Below are 17,402 nucleotides of genomic sequence, written 5' to 3' on the forward strand. Positions count from 1 at the left end.
GTGTGCACGACGTGAACATGTGAACCCAGAGCTCAGTCTTTCCTTCGCCAAGAAAACTGATGTTTGTCTTTTATGTTTCACTTCACACGCTGATCTAAAAATGAATGGACGACACTGGTATTTTCAATCATTGCACTCGTAGCATTTGTGCGACCCCTCGCAGCGGCAGCATCATTATCATTTGTGGCAACACGTAGGCGAGACACTGGTGGGAAAATCTGCAGATGAAAACAACCTCATCTCTCAGGAACACCCAGTCTCCGACCAAAGCCAGTGAGCCTGTCCAAGCGAGGATACCACTGAGGTCTGTGTGATCTCTGCAGCGCGGGAGTCTGCAGTGGTGTCTCCACTGGGAGAGAGAGAGAGAGAGTGAGCGTCCACGCCTGAAGCCACAGCGAAGCCTCAGGTCCCACAGACCAGATCGATGAGCAGCTGAGAAGAGGACACGTGTGTAGATGGGATTTAAAAGTGCTTTAGTGCTTCAATAACCTACAGATTGTTTTACTCTTCCTGCGAACTACCATCCTTATCAACTGCCTGGAGTCCACACATGTGATATATACAATAGTTCTGTAAATACAAAGAGTGGAACCATGAACAGCTCCTTATCTAACATATTAAAAATGCTTTATATTTTCAGTGTGGCTCCATGACCTCACTCTGCAAATCCACTGACACAAACTGCATGAAGCAAGAGGCTGTGTATGGAACAAGGACACACACACACTGTACCTGATCATCTGTACTGAAGTAAAATGTCCCTCTCACCACAAGAGGGCAGATTTTGCCTTGATGGTCAAAGGAAGATGCTTATGGAGAATTTCTTTCTTCACATCTCCACAGCCTCACTGTGCTCTTTGGTGATGAATAATAAATACTAAAGACTACTGAATAATACTCGTGGAAGTCTGAGCACATTTTCAGTGTTTATTTCTTTCAAGTCATCCACATAATAAATAGAAACAATTCAAACCAGTTACACAAGACTGAACAGGGGTGAAGGAACATGGCTTTGTTGGATGAAATGGAGCAGGCACTTAAAAAAAAATAAGAGGAAAGATTAGTGTTTGTTATTTAGCAGTGGGACATTGTAAATAAAACCTGCCTGCTACTGGGATAATAACACGGATTCAAGAAAACATCTAAAAGCATATAAAAAAATAATAATTCTGATGCACACGGCTCTATCCTGCAAAAGAACACACAGACGAGCCGCAGGTCCACAAAAACTAAAAAGACAATCTGAGGAATCGTTAACTTGTTAACATGCAATGGAAGTGTCTGAGCTTGAATCTTGTTTGCGTGGTGTTAGTACAGTTTCATCAATTCTTCCAACAACTGACTGCAGCCTTCGTTCACTTTACATAAACCAGTTAGAACCCAGTCTGTCCGGACATGAAGCTCATCTATCGCTGACCCAGCACAAAGCTGTTTTTATTATTATGATTTACAAAATGCATACAAGCTCATGTCTTGTACTTTGTGTTTACTTATAACAAAGTTGCTCCACCCTCCTCCCCCATGTCTTCCAGTGTCCAAAACATGAGTCCACAAAGTGTTTGCTGAAGTACAGTTTGTGAAGATGCTGATTCAGGTTTTGAAGTGATGAATAAACTGTGAACGCTTTCAATTTTGTTTTCTTCTGTCTATTCTCTGCACAGAACTCTGCTTGTGGATTAACTGTAAAAACTGTACATTAACATGTAGTCTACTTCAGATTGAGGTCAATACCAGTCATCTATGAAACTCACGGCGGACAAATAACTGACCTTAACCTTCCACTATATTCAACATAAAAAGTTTAAAATCAAAACATTTGTCAACTAAAAAAAAACAAATCGGACTAAATGAGGCTTTGAGGCTGAAACACATTTGGTCTGGCATTATCAAACACACTGGATCATATACATATTTTTTTGTAACTTTTTTAGCATCTAGTCCTAAATCCAGTGTTAAAATAATGAGCATGAACGGACCACACTGTTTAAATAAGAGAGGTTATGAAAAGCCAGTCCTCAGTTCGAACACTTATTTAAGATATGAGGAAACACCTGGCACCATTAAAAACTCCCTTATTAGTCTTGGAACAAAGTGGTTTACAAAAATCCTCCTCCCCACAGATGCCACTGAACGCATCACTGTACAGGTTCAAATAAAAGGTCTGCAACTGAAATCTAATCCGCACAAGTGAACTAAGGTTTGTACTTTTGTTTGACGACGTCTTCTCTTGGTAAATAAATATGCCATTGTGAGACAGCAGGCAGGCGCGGGGGGGGGGCGTAGGTAAAGAGTGGGTCGTCTTTGGCACACAAATGCAGTTCAGTGTTGACCCAACAGGTTTGTCTCGCACACTGACGGCACTGACGGAGGAGCTCAGCAGTTTGTGATCTGCCAACAGCTTCTGTTTGAAAACCAGCACCTGCCCTCGTTTATTTGCACCTGTCGTGCACGGTTTCCTCTTCGTCCATCCAACATCAACATCATCATCCATCCAGATAAACACGTTTTAATATCCAGGTCCACACTCCGGCTCAGACCTCGCTCACTGGCAAGTCGGCGTCATCCAAGTCCACAGGTTCTGGTTCAGGCATGCGGGGCTCAAAGCTGCTCCGCCGGCGCCACGGTGACTCCTCCGAGTTGGTGATGGTGGTCACAGATGGCTTGCAGGTCACTTTGCCAGACGCGTCTCCTGCAGGGACAGGCGTGCTGGCGTGTGGCTGTGACTGGGCCGTGGCAGCAGGCTCATGAAGTGCTCGCTGTCCCACGCCAGGCTGTGCGCGTGTGCACGTGACAGCAGCCCCCCACTCTGGGTTGCATGGTGGCATGGCAGATATGGGCGAGCGAGGGGCGGGGGGACCCGAGGAGCTACGGTAGAAAGTGGAACGGCTGCCGTGTTCCTGCAGCAGAAACAGGGGAGGGCAGAAGAGTGAGGGAGACAAGACAAGTAGTTGTTGTTAGTAACAAAAGTGAAATCCTGAAAAAGCAGGGTTTATTTGAGAGGAGCTAAAGTGAGTTACAGACTTGGAATCAGCACCAGCATGTGGGGCCTGATGCAGCTTTAAGGATGTAGGTGCTGAAGAATGTAGAATTGCAAGAGAGTGGAGATGGTGGCTGTAGTAGCAGAAGAAGTAGAAGTAGTAGTAGTAGTAGTAGGACTAGTAGAGGTAGCAGTAGCAGTGGTAGTAGCGTCAGCAGGTTTTAGTTTTGGTAGTCTCAACAGGTTGCAGTGGAAGAGCAGAGTGTCTTAGGAAGCAGTGGTTGGTTGTTGATCAGTATTTCACAGCCTTTCATTGTCAGATTTCAATCTCTGAAACACAAAGCAGAGGCATGAGAAGAAAGGCGACGACTCAACAGAGGTTGTGGGAATTAAACAGGCGGGGGGGAGTTGTGCAGTTGGTGAAATGTGGATGTGAAAATAATCCATCAAGCCCCAAGAAACGCCAAACAATATATCTGTCAACACAAAGGTTCAGTATTTTGACAATTCCTGGGACTTTGCGGGCTTGTGAAAATTCCATTAAGTGTAACCTAAGCAGCACAAGTGTAAGTTTCCTTAAACAGAAATGTGAATGTTAATTAATGTGAGACACACAAACACACATGTTAAGAGATTTGTGCTGAATCCAAAAGGTGCAAATTCATCAGATAATCACTGACAATTCCCTTCAGGTCAATTGCAAAAGTGATTAACTGATACGATCACACAAAACTTTAAGCACTTAAAAAAAGAAAATTTGATTTGTGGATTCAGCACTGGTGAGTCCTCGTTTCAACGCTGGTCAGATGTTTAACATTTAGCAGACAGAAGGTGGAGGTGATCAACATGAAAACAAGTGTGTCCTCATTAGCGTTATTGTGTGTATGAGCAAGAGAGGAAACAAAAACATACAGGCAGCGGACAGGAGGGAGGAGGAGAGACAGGCAGGATGTCACACATCTAAGACAGGTACACAGCTGCAGCAGACTGCAGAGATAACAGAGCATGAAGGGAAGAGAAACACAAGGTGTGAAAGACACATGTACCCAGCAATAAAGAACAGAGAACACGGCTATTCACGGCTAAGTTGGTCAGGAGGTTCAAGCAGTGAGTGTGTGTTTGCTCATGGATTGTTCATCAACTCGTGTGTACACCTGGTATTAACAAGTGGGTTTTCTGACCCGATCACAAGTGGTCAGGTCTAAGTACGGTAGTGAACGCACTCAAGATGTCTTCTGACCTGCTGCAGTTTCACTACAAAACTAACTTATTTTTCTCTTCTCTGTGATTGTTTGAAGCCACCGACACAAGATCAACACTGATCACCACCCAATGATCGATACTTTCCTGTAACTGGTAAACATCTTTACTCACAGTGAAGCTGCATGAGATTCATTCAGCTCCTCTCTACCTCTCTCTTTCTCACTCGACACACAGACACACACCCAAAAAGTGACATCGGACAGACTTATGGGTAAAAACAACATAACTTGGTCTTCGTGAACAGAAATGATGGACGTGTTTATTTGCTTAGAGGGCGGGGAGGTGAGATCCCGTCCGAGATCCGTATGTGGGGCCACATGTTAAACCCAGGTGTGAATTAACACACTCAGAGCTGTCCACTTGTTAATACCAGGTGTGTACAGGGCCATCAGCCATCATCACTTATCATGAAAGCTGTGGAAGTGAAGCCATAAGGGACGGGGGGAGGGCAGGAGGGAGGGAGGGACTGCAAGTTTCTCCAATAGTTACATGGTCATATTCCAACTGTCTAGTGTCATTCTGTAACTGCAACAATATTATATTTTAGCATTTAAAAAGACCTGAGGTGTGCTGGATTTGAGTGCAAGAGAAGAGAAGCTCAACCTGAGCTCTACAGCTTCTGACGAAGATACATGTATTTTACCTGTTTTCGCTGGAAACAATCTAAATGCAGGGGATCAAAATTTTGAGCTGAGCTAAAAGTGACAGTTCGCCATTGGAAAAGAAAAGCAGAGGAGGAAGAGAGGTGGATCAGAGAAGCATTGAGGATGAGGGCGTGGAGGGAGGAGCGCTTGTTGGGTTATCACAGCCATATGTAGGGTGTGGTTGGGAAAAAAAAAGGAGCATCAGATGTGCAGTCAGATCTGATCTGCCCTCATAATGTCTACAACCACAAAGGGTCAGCCAGTGAGTGGAAAACAGTTTTAAAAAAGGTAAACTTATAGTTTAAAGGGGGGGGTTTAGACGAGCTGACATACGTGCTGCTGCACTCCCCGATTCGGGACGTATACCTCTGTATACAGGGGTTCGACAGCCGTCTGGCCTGCCGCATCTGCAACAACACAGTGCAAAGCAGGATTAGAGCAGATGGGCCATCTGCCCACGGGGAGAGGAGGAGGTGGAGAGAATGTGACAAAGGAAGAAAGAATGGAAAAAAGACAAGAGAGGCACAAGAGAGGGTAAACTGAGGTGAGAGAAAAACAGGCATGACAGAAAGAAGACACAGGAGGCAAGAAGGAGGGAACTGTAGAGAGCGTCATGGCGGACGTGTTGAGAATAGTTCCAGTCCAACCAGAAGGAACCAGCTGCAGCCCAGGACGTATGGAACCGGTTCACTTCTCTCTTCACTGCTGCCAAGTCTACCTGCCTGTCTCCAAGTATGTAAGCTGCTGACTGAACTAATTAAGCCGTCGTAAAACTAAACTTTATGTTGTCACACTGACTTCATGAGCTGCTGGAAAGTGAAAAGTGGTGATAACAGATTGTTATCTTGTGAGCTGAGGACCTACTTAAGTTCAGATCAGCAGAGTCACCCGGGTGGTTCCAGGGTTACGTCAGCTATGAACAGCAACGTCCCTGGTCCAAGTCCAGCTGGAGACATTTGTTGCTTACAATTCCCCGTCTCTTTCTCTCCCAGGCTCTTTCTCTCCCCGTCTCTTTCCCTCCCCTCACCTCCTGTCATCGATCAACTGCCAATAGTCCAATTAAGAAAAGGCTGGTTGTTTCTTAACAGCCTGTTAGCAGCTGTCCTAAGACTCTGTGCTGATCTAATAGGGAGTTAAGACTTACTCCAGAATGAACCAAGAAAAATGTAGCTTCATCGGACTTGTTGTCAGACTTTAAAACCAACTATATTGCGGAGTTTAATGTTGTTAAGAACACGTGAATGTTCTGAAACCTACTGTCGCCAAACTTCTCATCTCTCACTTTCAGCTGTGTGAGCTCTCGTGTGAGCAAGAAACTGCAGGAAATTTTCAATAGCTGACTTGAGTGTCAGAAAAAAAACAGTCAGAAAAGACAGAAAGTAATTTGAATAGTTTCAGTTAAAGTAAGATAAGTCTCAAGTTCTGCACGTTAGAAGTGACAGATCTGATTTCCCTTTTCCACAGGTACACGTGAGGTCAGACATGAGTCGAATGGTGAGGACTTGAATATATGCCAGGGTGGCACTGCACTCTACAGTAGTGTGTGATACATACTGTGGCTGCAGACCTCCCGGGCCCCCGCTGAGCCACAATGGCCCCTGAGACAGCCTTGATCCAGCTGTGCATCTCCTCTGGACTGTCTGCCTGTTGGATGCAAAGAAGAAGAAAATGACAGTGAGGAAACAGACAGAAGAGAATGAGACCTGTGAGGAGATCAGAAGGAATTGAAAGGTATGAATCAACAGCATATTGATATGATCATAGAGAAAGATGCACCTGTATGTAGAATGTCCTTGATGTAGTGACGACTTCAAAAAGATTATCCCTCATCATAATGTCACTACAACAAAAAGTGGAAAACAAGTCAAATCACATTCATCTCATCGACCGAATAATCTCTATTTAAAATCAGAAAACGTAGACACCACCCCCCTCGGACAAAAGATTTTCTCACACTGGCAAAATGCTGGGACATGTTAAATACCTCTGTTTGCACTCCTGGACTTTGTGAACTTCCTTCAGTGGGATCATTCTCAGAGGCTCTTTATCCTAAAAAAAGGTAAGAAAAATAATGAGTAAGTTAGAAGAATAGATAACAATAACACTAACAGAAGCCATAACTTGAAATGAACAGTACAATTATTACAAATGCTTCTGCTAATGTAGCGGGTACAAACAGTTTTTCAAAGATTTGGGAAGAAGCAGCAAAGTAAAACTCTGATGGTTGAAACTTTCTTGACCTGGCCATTTTATCCAGCAGACAGAGAGTCTGTGTCCTTGGGGCCTGTTGATAGCCAAACAGACAGATAAAGCTGTCAAATAAGGGCAGACCTTGCCAAGTACTGGGAATGGGACGTGCAGTATTGTCCTGAGGACAGTTTGTATGCATGTGTGTGTGTTTGTGAGAGAGATGCCAACAGGGGAACGAGGCATGATAGGACATGTGAAATGAGGGCCTTGAATTCCACACACACACACTGTGGATAAAATATGTTCGAAGTCAGGACTGAGTGTTTGCTGCTACTCTGCCTCAGACTGTGGGGGTGAATCCAAAACACATGCACCATCCATATAAACATTCCTTATAGACTTCACATAATTGAATCAAAGTTGATTACCAGATCAGACTTGAAGTAACTCATTGAGTTTTCCTCCAGTAGGAAATATCGACGTTTCCAGTTCCTCATCTGGGGGAAAAGAGGGAAATTATGATCAGAACTTTTGGCAAATAATTTCCACGCGACACAAGATCTGTCACAATTTGTATCAATAATGAAAAGACAAGAACTGTTTCTAGATCCTAAGCATTTTAGTTAAGATTGGTTCAAACTGCAATTGAGCGTTTCCTTAGGCGACTAAATTTCTTTCTCTTTATCAAGCTAAAATCTCTTGTAACATTGCTCTTGCACATCACACGGAGGGCTATTTTTATGGATGTCTTGTGGCAATTTCAAACACTAACTCTGGAAAGTGTCCAGACAATAGCGTACAGAGTATTCCATTTATACATGAAGAATGAAGCAGGAGACTCTCCCCACAGATGTGTTCAAAACAACTTGACTTTCTCTCGAGCGTTCGGTCCGTCATGCTTTTGCTTTGCTGCTGCAATCTCACATAGGCTCATTCAGCCTTTACATTTTACGAGGGGGCTGGTAGAAAAAAAGCCTCTAACTTTCTCTGACACTTGTGTTTTCACAGTAACAGTCCCTCCAGATAATTACAGGAGATTTTACTAAGATCATTGCATTTCTAAAAGTAGCTGAATTGTGATTGTGCCATTAATAAGAAATGCTATTGCATATCTAAGGTTCAGCTCGGTAAATGCCATTGATTTTCAGAGAAGTGGACTATAAGACGAGAGTGGCAGGTACTCACCACAGCTCCTTGTTTGACACAGTAACCTGACTTTATGACGCTGTGTTCCTGCGTCGGCCTGCTCAGGAAGTACGGCAGCTGGCTGTGAGAGCGCTGCATGGCGTCTCGCTCTGCTCTGTCTGCACCATCACCGCCGTCACGCTGCAGGGTGAGGGACATCCAGGAGGTTGTAATTGTAAGTTACAACAACATTTCAAACAAAAATAAAAGCAGCTTTTCAACAGTCTGAGGGCTGATTTCTGTTGTGGATTCTATGACCAAAAAAAAACATCTACCACATGTTAGACATAATCTTGACTGCAGGGTAATTTAGCACAATGAATGTACATTACTATAAAAGACAGAAACAAATCATTTAATAAAACAAGACTCGTCCGTCAGCAGTTTGTCAATGTTTCCCTGTAGCTTTCAAAATCGCTTATCTTTTAACAATATGTAACTGGAGTAATGTATGTACATGTGTCGGTCATGTCTACCTGTGTCTGGGTGACGATGGGGACTCCTCCAATAATCTCCGTCTTATAAGACACTTGTTTCTTTGGTCCTGCGACTTCTGGCAAAACCTTCTGGTTCTCTGCATTCTGTTGGCCATCATGCGACTTTGGCACCTGAAGTACACACAAACAGTTCAGAGTTATTAATTAAAAGGGAAAATAAAACCCTTCTATAGAAGTTGATGAGCCAAGACCACGCTTTATATCCATTTCCTATCTGGATGGTGAACGCTTCATGGAGAACAATGGAATTGACCCTTCATCCAAGTAGTAAGTACAACAATACAGCATCCTGTTAGTCATAGCGTGACTCACTCTAGTTTCATGACAGTCCACTCATTCATATCTCCAGAGGAGGAAGAAATACAAGTTCCTCAGAACGATAAAACATGAGCCAGGAAGAACAGATGATTACAGCTGAGTCAGGAGTGAACTGTACATCTTGTGCTTATCTGTGCACACTGTGTGTATGCACTTGTATTTGTCTCACAGTGATTTTGGTGGCTTTATTGAGAGCGTCGACCCAGTCCACGAGGTCCTGCTGATCATTGGCCTGCAGGAAGAACTTCCTCATCCCGGCATTGATGACTAATAGATCATAAAAGAAAGGAAACCGTGGGAACAAGAGGAAGAGTGAAAGTATATCCAGGCCTCTTTTGGTCATCTTGAGTCAGACTCGGTTACAGTCTAAACTACACCATCTGTTTCATTCTGTGTTTAATATGAATCACATGCACGTAACTCTACACGTAGACAGATATACTGGGAAGAGGCATTGACTATCTGTGCTTTTGGCTTAGTGTGGAAAATTATGAAGTGAATATCAGTGGAAGGAGAACAGATCCACTGCCACTGATTTTACTTGTAGTGGAAAGAAACTGCGCTAAGGGACACACATGCACGCTACACAGCTATTTTATGGTAACCATATTACCATGATTGGTATTTAGCCTGGGACAAGTGTGATCACTTTAGTAAACTTGTTCCAACTGTACTAGAATGTTGTCGTGAGGCAGAATGAAATTTGACGGAGCCTGCCGCCTCCCAATTCTCTATGCAGCAAAATCCCTGATGGAAGAACCATAATTAATAAATACTTATGAAATGTTTCTTAAGTGCTGACATTCTCCAACCTCTTAAAAGGTGTCCCGTGACCTGTTTGACCATCGGTGGCGCAGTAGAGCAATTTCTCTAGGAGTATGTTTCTGTACTGTGTCTATGTTGATGTCTACCAGCAGGAGCACAGGGACATGCAAGCATTCCACAAGCACAGAAGTGACTGGATAATTTCAAGCAATGGCAGAGAGCAGTGGTGCATAGCAGTAGTTAATAGACGTAATGTGCCCTAAAAGCTAGCAAGGCAGCAGCACGACAGAAGAAGCGGAAAAACAAAAGTGACTGCTTAAAACTTTAAAAAGGCTTTTCAAAATTGTTCGGGTTGGGAAAACATCAAACTAATACGTTGTTGCGTATAGTCAATGGAAGGCGCCACACACTCCCTCACTCTTTTCATATTCAGAAAGATGGGAAAGACAAAGCAGCTCATCTTCAGTATAATCTGGAAGTTCCCAATTCCTCAGGTTCTAAATTTGTCAAACCTAAAACTTTAATCCATGAAATTTGTTCAGGTGCAAATACAACCTGATTAAGTTTAGGAAATCTGAAAACAGAGCAAACACATGAACAAACCCAGAGGTCATCAACTGCTGTAGCCTCCTGCATCGTTGTGTGTTGGGTAAACAGACACAGTCGCACAAAGCTGCCTGATCAATGGGGACGAAATTGTTCCACCAGGTTATATTAGATGTAGTCCTGGGAGAGTGATCCCTCATATATATATATATATATATATCCCTCAACTACTTTGCGTCTATATCGTATCATTAGGTTATTATTACTCGTGTGTCAATGTAAAAGTAGTTTTTTACTGTTGTATTTCTTTCAGGTTGGAGATCATTTGAACAGATTTGTATCCAAATGCAGTTAATAATTATCATTTCTCTTTATGGATTAATCTGTCAAACATAATTGATTAGCCAAAATTATGAAAATGCTGTAAATGATTATCAAAGTTGTTGCCAATATAATTAATCAAGTAGGAGACAGCGCAGCCAGTCTTATCTTTTCTTTACCATAAACTCACCCACACACACTTATGTCAGCCCTCAGAGCTGGGAGAGTCTGTGTGTGTTTTTGTTCAAGGGTTCAGATCACGGTCAGTACTTGTGTGTTGTAAATCAGAGGTTATCAAACAGAAATACAACACATATCTAATCGGGGACTGGGATGTGGAAAATCCTTTTAATAGAGCATTCTATGATTGACATTTTCATGTTCACATGTTTTTTTTAATCTGGGATTAAAGTTATAAGCAGACAACTTTGATCTGCACAGAGGGAGGTTGTTTGACATGTTTTATAAGTTTCCTCCATTGGCAACTACTTTGCATCTATATTTTTTGCCAGCTGAATGTCCGTCCCCGAGCACAGCACCATGTTCATTTTAGGGATTTCAAAAAGAATCCTAAACTACTGGTTCTATTTTCCAGTGAATGGTGATATCTGTCTCACTTTCTCTGCTGTATGTGTGTGTTTGGAGCCAGTTCCCAAGTCTGAATGAGATTCTCCACTCAGTAGCAGTTTTTTCCGACACCAGATATGTACATGGTATGTTACCTATCATTTTCATAACATGGTATAGTGTGAAACCAGTATACTGCTGCAATCCTGGCCAGTATAGAACAAATTAAACTTTAAGAAATTAGGGATATTCCGTTAATCTTGTTAGTATAGTAAGAAAGTATTTTGTAAATGCTTACAAATAATAACAGACATTGTGTGATGATCAGTGTTTTCTTACCGAAGCAGAACTCTGCTTTAGGCCTCAGCTTTGTGGCATCGCTGACCTAGAGGAGGACAAACCACTGCAACTGTTAGATTATCTGTTCAACCAAACACGGTAAACACTATTATTCTATTAATAAATAATAGTCATCTTAGTGCCAGAGAAGCTTCAGTGGTTATATTTGTGTACCTTAGAGATGTAGGTGAGCTTGAAAGAACCGACGCATTCAGAACCAACAGGCAGGTTCTGTGGGAGGAAAAAGAACAAAATATGCAAAACTAGAAAACTAAAAATTTGTCATTCTAATAAGGGAAAAGGCCAATGTGGCAAAAGGGCAAAGTCGGTCCTGAAAAGCAAGTCAATGTTATGGAGTAAGTACAGTATACTTTGGCTGCCTTCCATGATAGTTAATTTCAGTGTCTTGCTGTGTCTCTGAAACTAGGGGAACCAGATTTAACATCATTAAATTTTAACCTTTTTCAATCTATAAAAGGAAAGGGACTTGCTGAATTATTCAAAATTCACCCTGCACTACATCATTTATGGATACTTCATGTAACAGCACACTTACAAATACAGTATTTGCAAGCCAACACGATGTATAAACCAAGAGGAGAGTTACACTATAACAGCTATGGACAAAGGGTCATAGAGGAGAAAATGTTGACCCTGCAAATACCATTGTTCACTTCATGGTCAAATGGAGAGCACTATATATATATACTATACACTATATATATATATATATATATAACATAATTCAATATACATCAATGTTATCTATTCTCAGATGAGGATATTTTTACTAATAGTGAAAGTTCTGTGAATCGCAGGAAACATGTAATGTAACCAGAACTGACGAAACAACGCACTGACAAACCTGGAACAATTTCCGAATGAAGATGTGAAGATTATCTCCCAAAAAATTAAATGCCACATATTCCAAAGGAAAATGGCACATCAGGAATTTAAAGGTTTCATGTCAATGCCACCTGGAGCGAACAAAGTATAACGTTGAAGTCTAGTTTCTGTCCTAACCAAACTGAGGGATTGAACATTCGCAAGTAGAGTTAAATCTGTGAACTCATTCAAACAAGCTTGAAACAGAGAAACAGCATTAGCACTGACCTACTCCTGTGCCTGTAACATGTTCTCCCCAATTCCTTTCCACTAGAATTACATAATCCAAGTTTCCCCATCCTTGTATGACCGTCTAGCAATGGAAATACCTGTAACTACCTGTAATGAAGACAGAAACCTGAAAGGTAGCCTGCTGTTCGCCTGAGAGATGACTGTCAACACTGATAGCTTCCATTAGCTGGAATGCAGTTGCTCAATAAATCGTCAAATCAAACATATGTTGTGAAGTTACCTGCAGGGTTTTTCTTCCCCATGAATAAAGCTAAGAGCTAAGTTAGCACAGCCCTGTGTTAGTAATTACCTGCGGGTTGTCCATAAACCACACCAGGCTTCCCTGCTGGGTGTCCAGTATGAAGTAACGCCGCAGGAACTTGCCACTGCTCTCATTTTCTTCGATGTCCAGGAAGCCACAGATGCGGTTCTGTCGGTCCACGTAAGGCATCTCGCTGCCGGGACATTCCCTGGCCTGCTGGGGCCAGGAGTGGAGAGGAGCAAGGGCAAGTGGAACTGGGAAGAATTCCTGAAGGACAGAGAGAAAGGAGTGCAAAGAGAGGGGGTTAAGGAGGACGGTGGGGTAAACAAGTCTTTGTCTTGAGGCTTGCAACTGTGTCCCGCTCCCTCTTTCTGTCTGTATCTACTGTATCTGTGCTCTGTCTGCCACCTGGAGCTCACTAGGCTACAGCCTGCATGGGGATCATGTGACAAAACCACAACCCCGCCTTTATCCTTTTACATCAGCCTCGCCCACTTGCTCCCTTTATCGTTGGCTCTCTCTTAGTCCCTCTTTTTTTTTTGTCTGTAACACATGCTACCCTCTGTCCCTCCCTCCTCTATCTCCTCCACCCACCCGTGCTTGTCCTCTTTCTCCCTCTTCTCGTGCAGGACTCCCTTCTCTCTCACTTTCTGTGCCCTCTCCTCCCGACTGTGCTCTCATCCGATTTGGCAAGCCTCTGGCCGGCCCCTTGTATCCCCTCCCTCTTGCCACAGCTGAGCACCCACTGGAGCGTGGTAAAAAAAAGCCACTTAGCTCAGCCATGTTGAACAGAAAGAAACAACACACACACACACTCTCAGGAGTTGCACGGTAGAGAATAGGCAATATTTAACCTGCTGAGGTGAGCCACAGCCCTAAAACCTACAGCTCACTTATTGCTAACCTGTTTTCTTTAACGTGTGCAAATGCAAGCATCTCAATGTCAAACGCAGTGTCGGCAGTGCAGCGTTACCGTGGGCATATTGTCACATTAGCCTGTTTAAGCTGCTGTCTTCTTGGACTGGGCCTAAAATGTGTGCGTGAGATGAGTCTGTGGAAAGGGAAAGATAAAGACGTTCTTTCTCCATGATGTTATGAGCACTGTGTGGGTGGATGGGGGCAAAGCGGGGACAAAAGGCCTGGTTGTTGCGTGTGGACTCTGGGCTGGGAGCCTCTCAACTAGTCCCTGCATCTATCCGAGTCATTCCATTTGACACATAGGCGCGAGAAAGCAGCAACGCGGCTCACACAATACAAACACTGATTGTCATGCGGGAGTGAGAGACGTCTTTGTTGAGCTAAGAGATCCCGTAAATGAGTTGCTCTGCACATGTTCATCTGCATGCATGCTTATGCATTTCAGTAGAGCAGATTAGATATTACAGATGGTGCAAGACAAAATCCCTAGAGGGTTAACAGCAGCCCATGTACACTACATAGGTGTTTCTCTCAATTTCTTGCATATTGTTGGCAGCTCTGTCTATTTCTTATGGAAAATTGGTATTTTAATAACAGAGAGATTGAATCAAACATTTAAATTCTTTAAAAACCTATTGGCCATATACAGACCACCCAGCAAGATTATCAGTTACTCTTGTTTGACAATTTATAAGTATGTGTTAAAATAAAAAAAAAATTGCGATTCTTTAAACTAGTCCACTACCAAATTCAACAGGCACTGGAATTGAATAGTTGCATGCAGATTTAAGACAGATCTGTGTGGGTCTCTTCATTTTTTCCGGAGATGTATGTAGGACAATATTTTACACAAAAAGAAAATACTTAATACTCCAAAAAGTTGTTTTTCACCTCAGCTCATTGCAGCCTGTATTATTACTGTTCTGTTTCACCGTCACCTTTCTTACAGTGTTGTATTTAGCCACAACAGACGACAGACAAATATACTGTGGAACTCCTGCTAAACACTAACCAACAGCAGACACCTTGACTAAATGAATTCATGGTGAATAAAAATGAGTTATAAATGTCTCCTGACATCTTTGCTGTCTTGAATTATGTCTGTCTCAGACGATAAGCTCAAAAAAACACTCAGTAAGGTTTTAGCTGTTAAAGAAAAGGAACAAGAGTGAGAGAGGGAATGACTTGCAACAGTAACTCGGTCGGTTGACCAGTAGCCACTGGGAAAGTGACCCATCTACAGACATCCAAATGAACAAACGTTTAGGTAAGAAGCCAGACTATGTTGCACTGTCAGGTGGCTATAGAAAGCATGAGAACATTTCAAATCCTTTCACTACAAACTTTTTTACCTCACGTTATTTGGAAGTGAGATCACTCCCAACATGTGACCGATTGTTTCAGAACTTTCACTTCATCAGTGGGAATATTTTGCTTTTGCTTTTCTTCTTCTGTGAAAAAAGAAGCTCTGCCTCTGAAGAAGGTCGGATAATGCTGCATGATATAAGTTGACTTCTTTCTAGGGCAAACATTCCCCCCTGGTAAACTAACTCTTCTTTACATACGCTGGAAGGTGTTGTCCACCATCACATGGCAACCAACTGGTCACACAGGACCAGTCATAAAACAACAGTAAGCACCAGCTGGATAGCCCAGTAGAGAATTTTTGTATTTTCCTTTCATGATCTTAGACCGCTGCGACACAGTCCAAAGAAAAACAACAGCTGGAATCAGCAACTATGTGTTGTTTTAATAACCACTGACCTGCGACCACCACATAGAAAATACACAGCAGGTCACTAAGGTGTTGATGACAGAGTCAGATGAACTCCCAGAGGACGAAACATTTAGTTACTGGACCCCGATTGATCCACACAAGACCGTGTCAACCACAAACTTTACCAGTGCTCTAGAGGTTTCCATTAGAGTAAACTTACTCACCATCTTTGTGTTGACTGTTGGTCAGACATTAACACTGTTGGAGACATTGGTGTACACAATGTTCGTCTACACTAAACACTAATAACGGACGATGCAATGTGAATGTTGACCCCAGCCTTACAGTTCTTCTTTGGTGGAGTAATGCAACCTTGGCTGATGAGGCAATTTTATAATTTTTTATTAATTATTATATTACTTTGAGGTCAATCCAAAATATGTAGACCCTATGTTAAGGACTAAACCTGGAACTTGTACAGATGCCCCATTTTTGTCCCGGAGGTGATCCAGCCCTTTCAGGACATTAACTTTTTTCTTTCTTCTGTAGTGTACATTTGGTATAACTAAGCCCAATTAGATAAACAATCTCCAGGATGAATACTTAAGGTGTACTGGAGGGACGAGGGAAGTAATAAAGTGAAAGGACTGCGATTCAATGGGCTCTTGACAGGTCAAAGGTGGGACAGGTCATTCCAGTTCGGCTGAAATGAGCAATTCCAGGGTGTCTGGATGCAACACACGTTTGACAGACACATGCTGTGTGGGGCTTTCACATTTCTAACAGCAGAACAACAGGAAGATGCAAAACCAGTCAACCTTAAACCCAATGTCTCGAGGCACTGAAGCAAACCAGCTTTCAATAAACACACACAAAACTATTATTTCACATTACAGCAGTAGCATCAGTAACTGTGGCTCCCTGGCCTGAAGTTAACTGAGGGGGTGGTGGGGGGGGGCATGTCTCAGGTTAGCCTAGCTGTTAGCAACTAAAGCTACCTCACACAACATGACATTAATTCACCTTATACAGTAAACAGCCCGCTCTGTGTTTGAATGTACGTTAGCTAGCTAGCTGTGTCTGCTGTGTGGCTAAGTTAAGTTCCCTCACGCACGACTCACGTTATCCGAGCTAACGTTAGCGCCTCGTCTCACTCCACAATAACGCAACTTCAAACTGTCCGAAACAATAACGCAACAGCGTCAACTCGTTAGGTTTCAACGTCCCCCCGGGGGCGGCTTACCGGAGTCTTCCGGTCTGTGGCTGCAGCACTGACGGCCCGGTGTAGTCGGTGGTTGGCGGTGGTGTCCTCTTGAGTCTCAGCCCATCTCTCCCCATGAAGCAGGACAACTGGCTTTTTCAACAAGCTAGTTCGCGGTGACGCCACGCCTACTTCCGTATATAGACACGTACGTGAACGCCGCAGTGGACGCTGGGGTCGTACGTCCACGTCGCCGCCATATTGGAATGGGATGTACCATTACGAGGGTGGTGCGCATTTAAAAAAATAGGATTGAAGACCCAATAACCTTAACATGTTCCAACCAGGTTATATTATTTGTTTCTGTGGTAAAGTGTTTATTTATCTAGGAGGGTTACAAAGAGTTGTATGTCCATTTTTTAAAATTAGAATCTAGAAAGTTGGGCCGAAGGGAGTGGGTTTGGTTATATCTTCGTCTGGGACATGTTTATGTTACATGGACAAAATGATGACGATAATAACCATAATCATAATCATAATTATTCTGACAACAATAAGAAGAAGAAGATAAAAAAA

At 42.8% G+C, this 17,402-nt stretch overlaps 1 protein-coding gene across 5 annotated transcripts; it reads right to left on the minus strand.

Moving 5' to 3' along the window:
- Nucleotides 1-913: 913 nt before the first annotated feature.
- On the minus strand, nucleotides 914-17,001 carry LOC128453148 (pleckstrin homology domain-containing family A member 1). 5 transcript variants are annotated; one of them, XM_053435865.1, is made up of 14 exons: nucleotides 13,585-13,723; nucleotides 13,039-13,257; nucleotides 11,787-11,843; nucleotides 11,613-11,658; nucleotides 9,244-9,341; nucleotides 8,736-8,867; nucleotides 8,260-8,400; nucleotides 7,503-7,571; nucleotides 6,869-6,933; nucleotides 6,661-6,724; nucleotides 6,439-6,528; nucleotides 5,218-5,291; nucleotides 3,890-3,964; nucleotides 2,535-2,897 (listed from the first exon to the last, which is right to left on the minus strand). In XM_053435865.1, the coding sequence occupies exons 1-14, from the start codon at nucleotides 13,669-13,671 to the stop codon at nucleotides 2,669-2,671; spliced, it is 1,446 nt and encodes a 481-aa protein (XP_053291840.1). In that variant the 5' UTR covers nucleotides 13,672-13,723; the 3' UTR covers nucleotides 2,535-2,668. The 5 variants fall into 5 exon arrangements, with proteins under 5 accessions (XP_053291837.1, XP_053291835.1, XP_053291840.1 ...); XM_053435861.1 differs by lacking the exon at nucleotides 3,890-3,964; XM_053435862.1 differs by lacking the exons at nucleotides 3,890-3,964; nucleotides 5,218-5,291; nucleotides 13,585-13,723 and adding an exon at nucleotides 16,869-17,001 and having other exon boundaries at nucleotides 914-2,897.
- Nucleotides 17,002-17,402: the final 401 nt, after the last annotated feature.

The sequence above is a fragment of the Pleuronectes platessa genome, chromosome 12 (assembly GCF_947347685.1).
Source record: "Pleuronectes platessa chromosome 12, fPlePla1.1, whole genome shotgun sequence".
NCBI classification, from domain to species: domain Eukaryota; kingdom Metazoa; phylum Chordata; class Actinopteri; order Pleuronectiformes; family Pleuronectidae; genus Pleuronectes; species Pleuronectes platessa.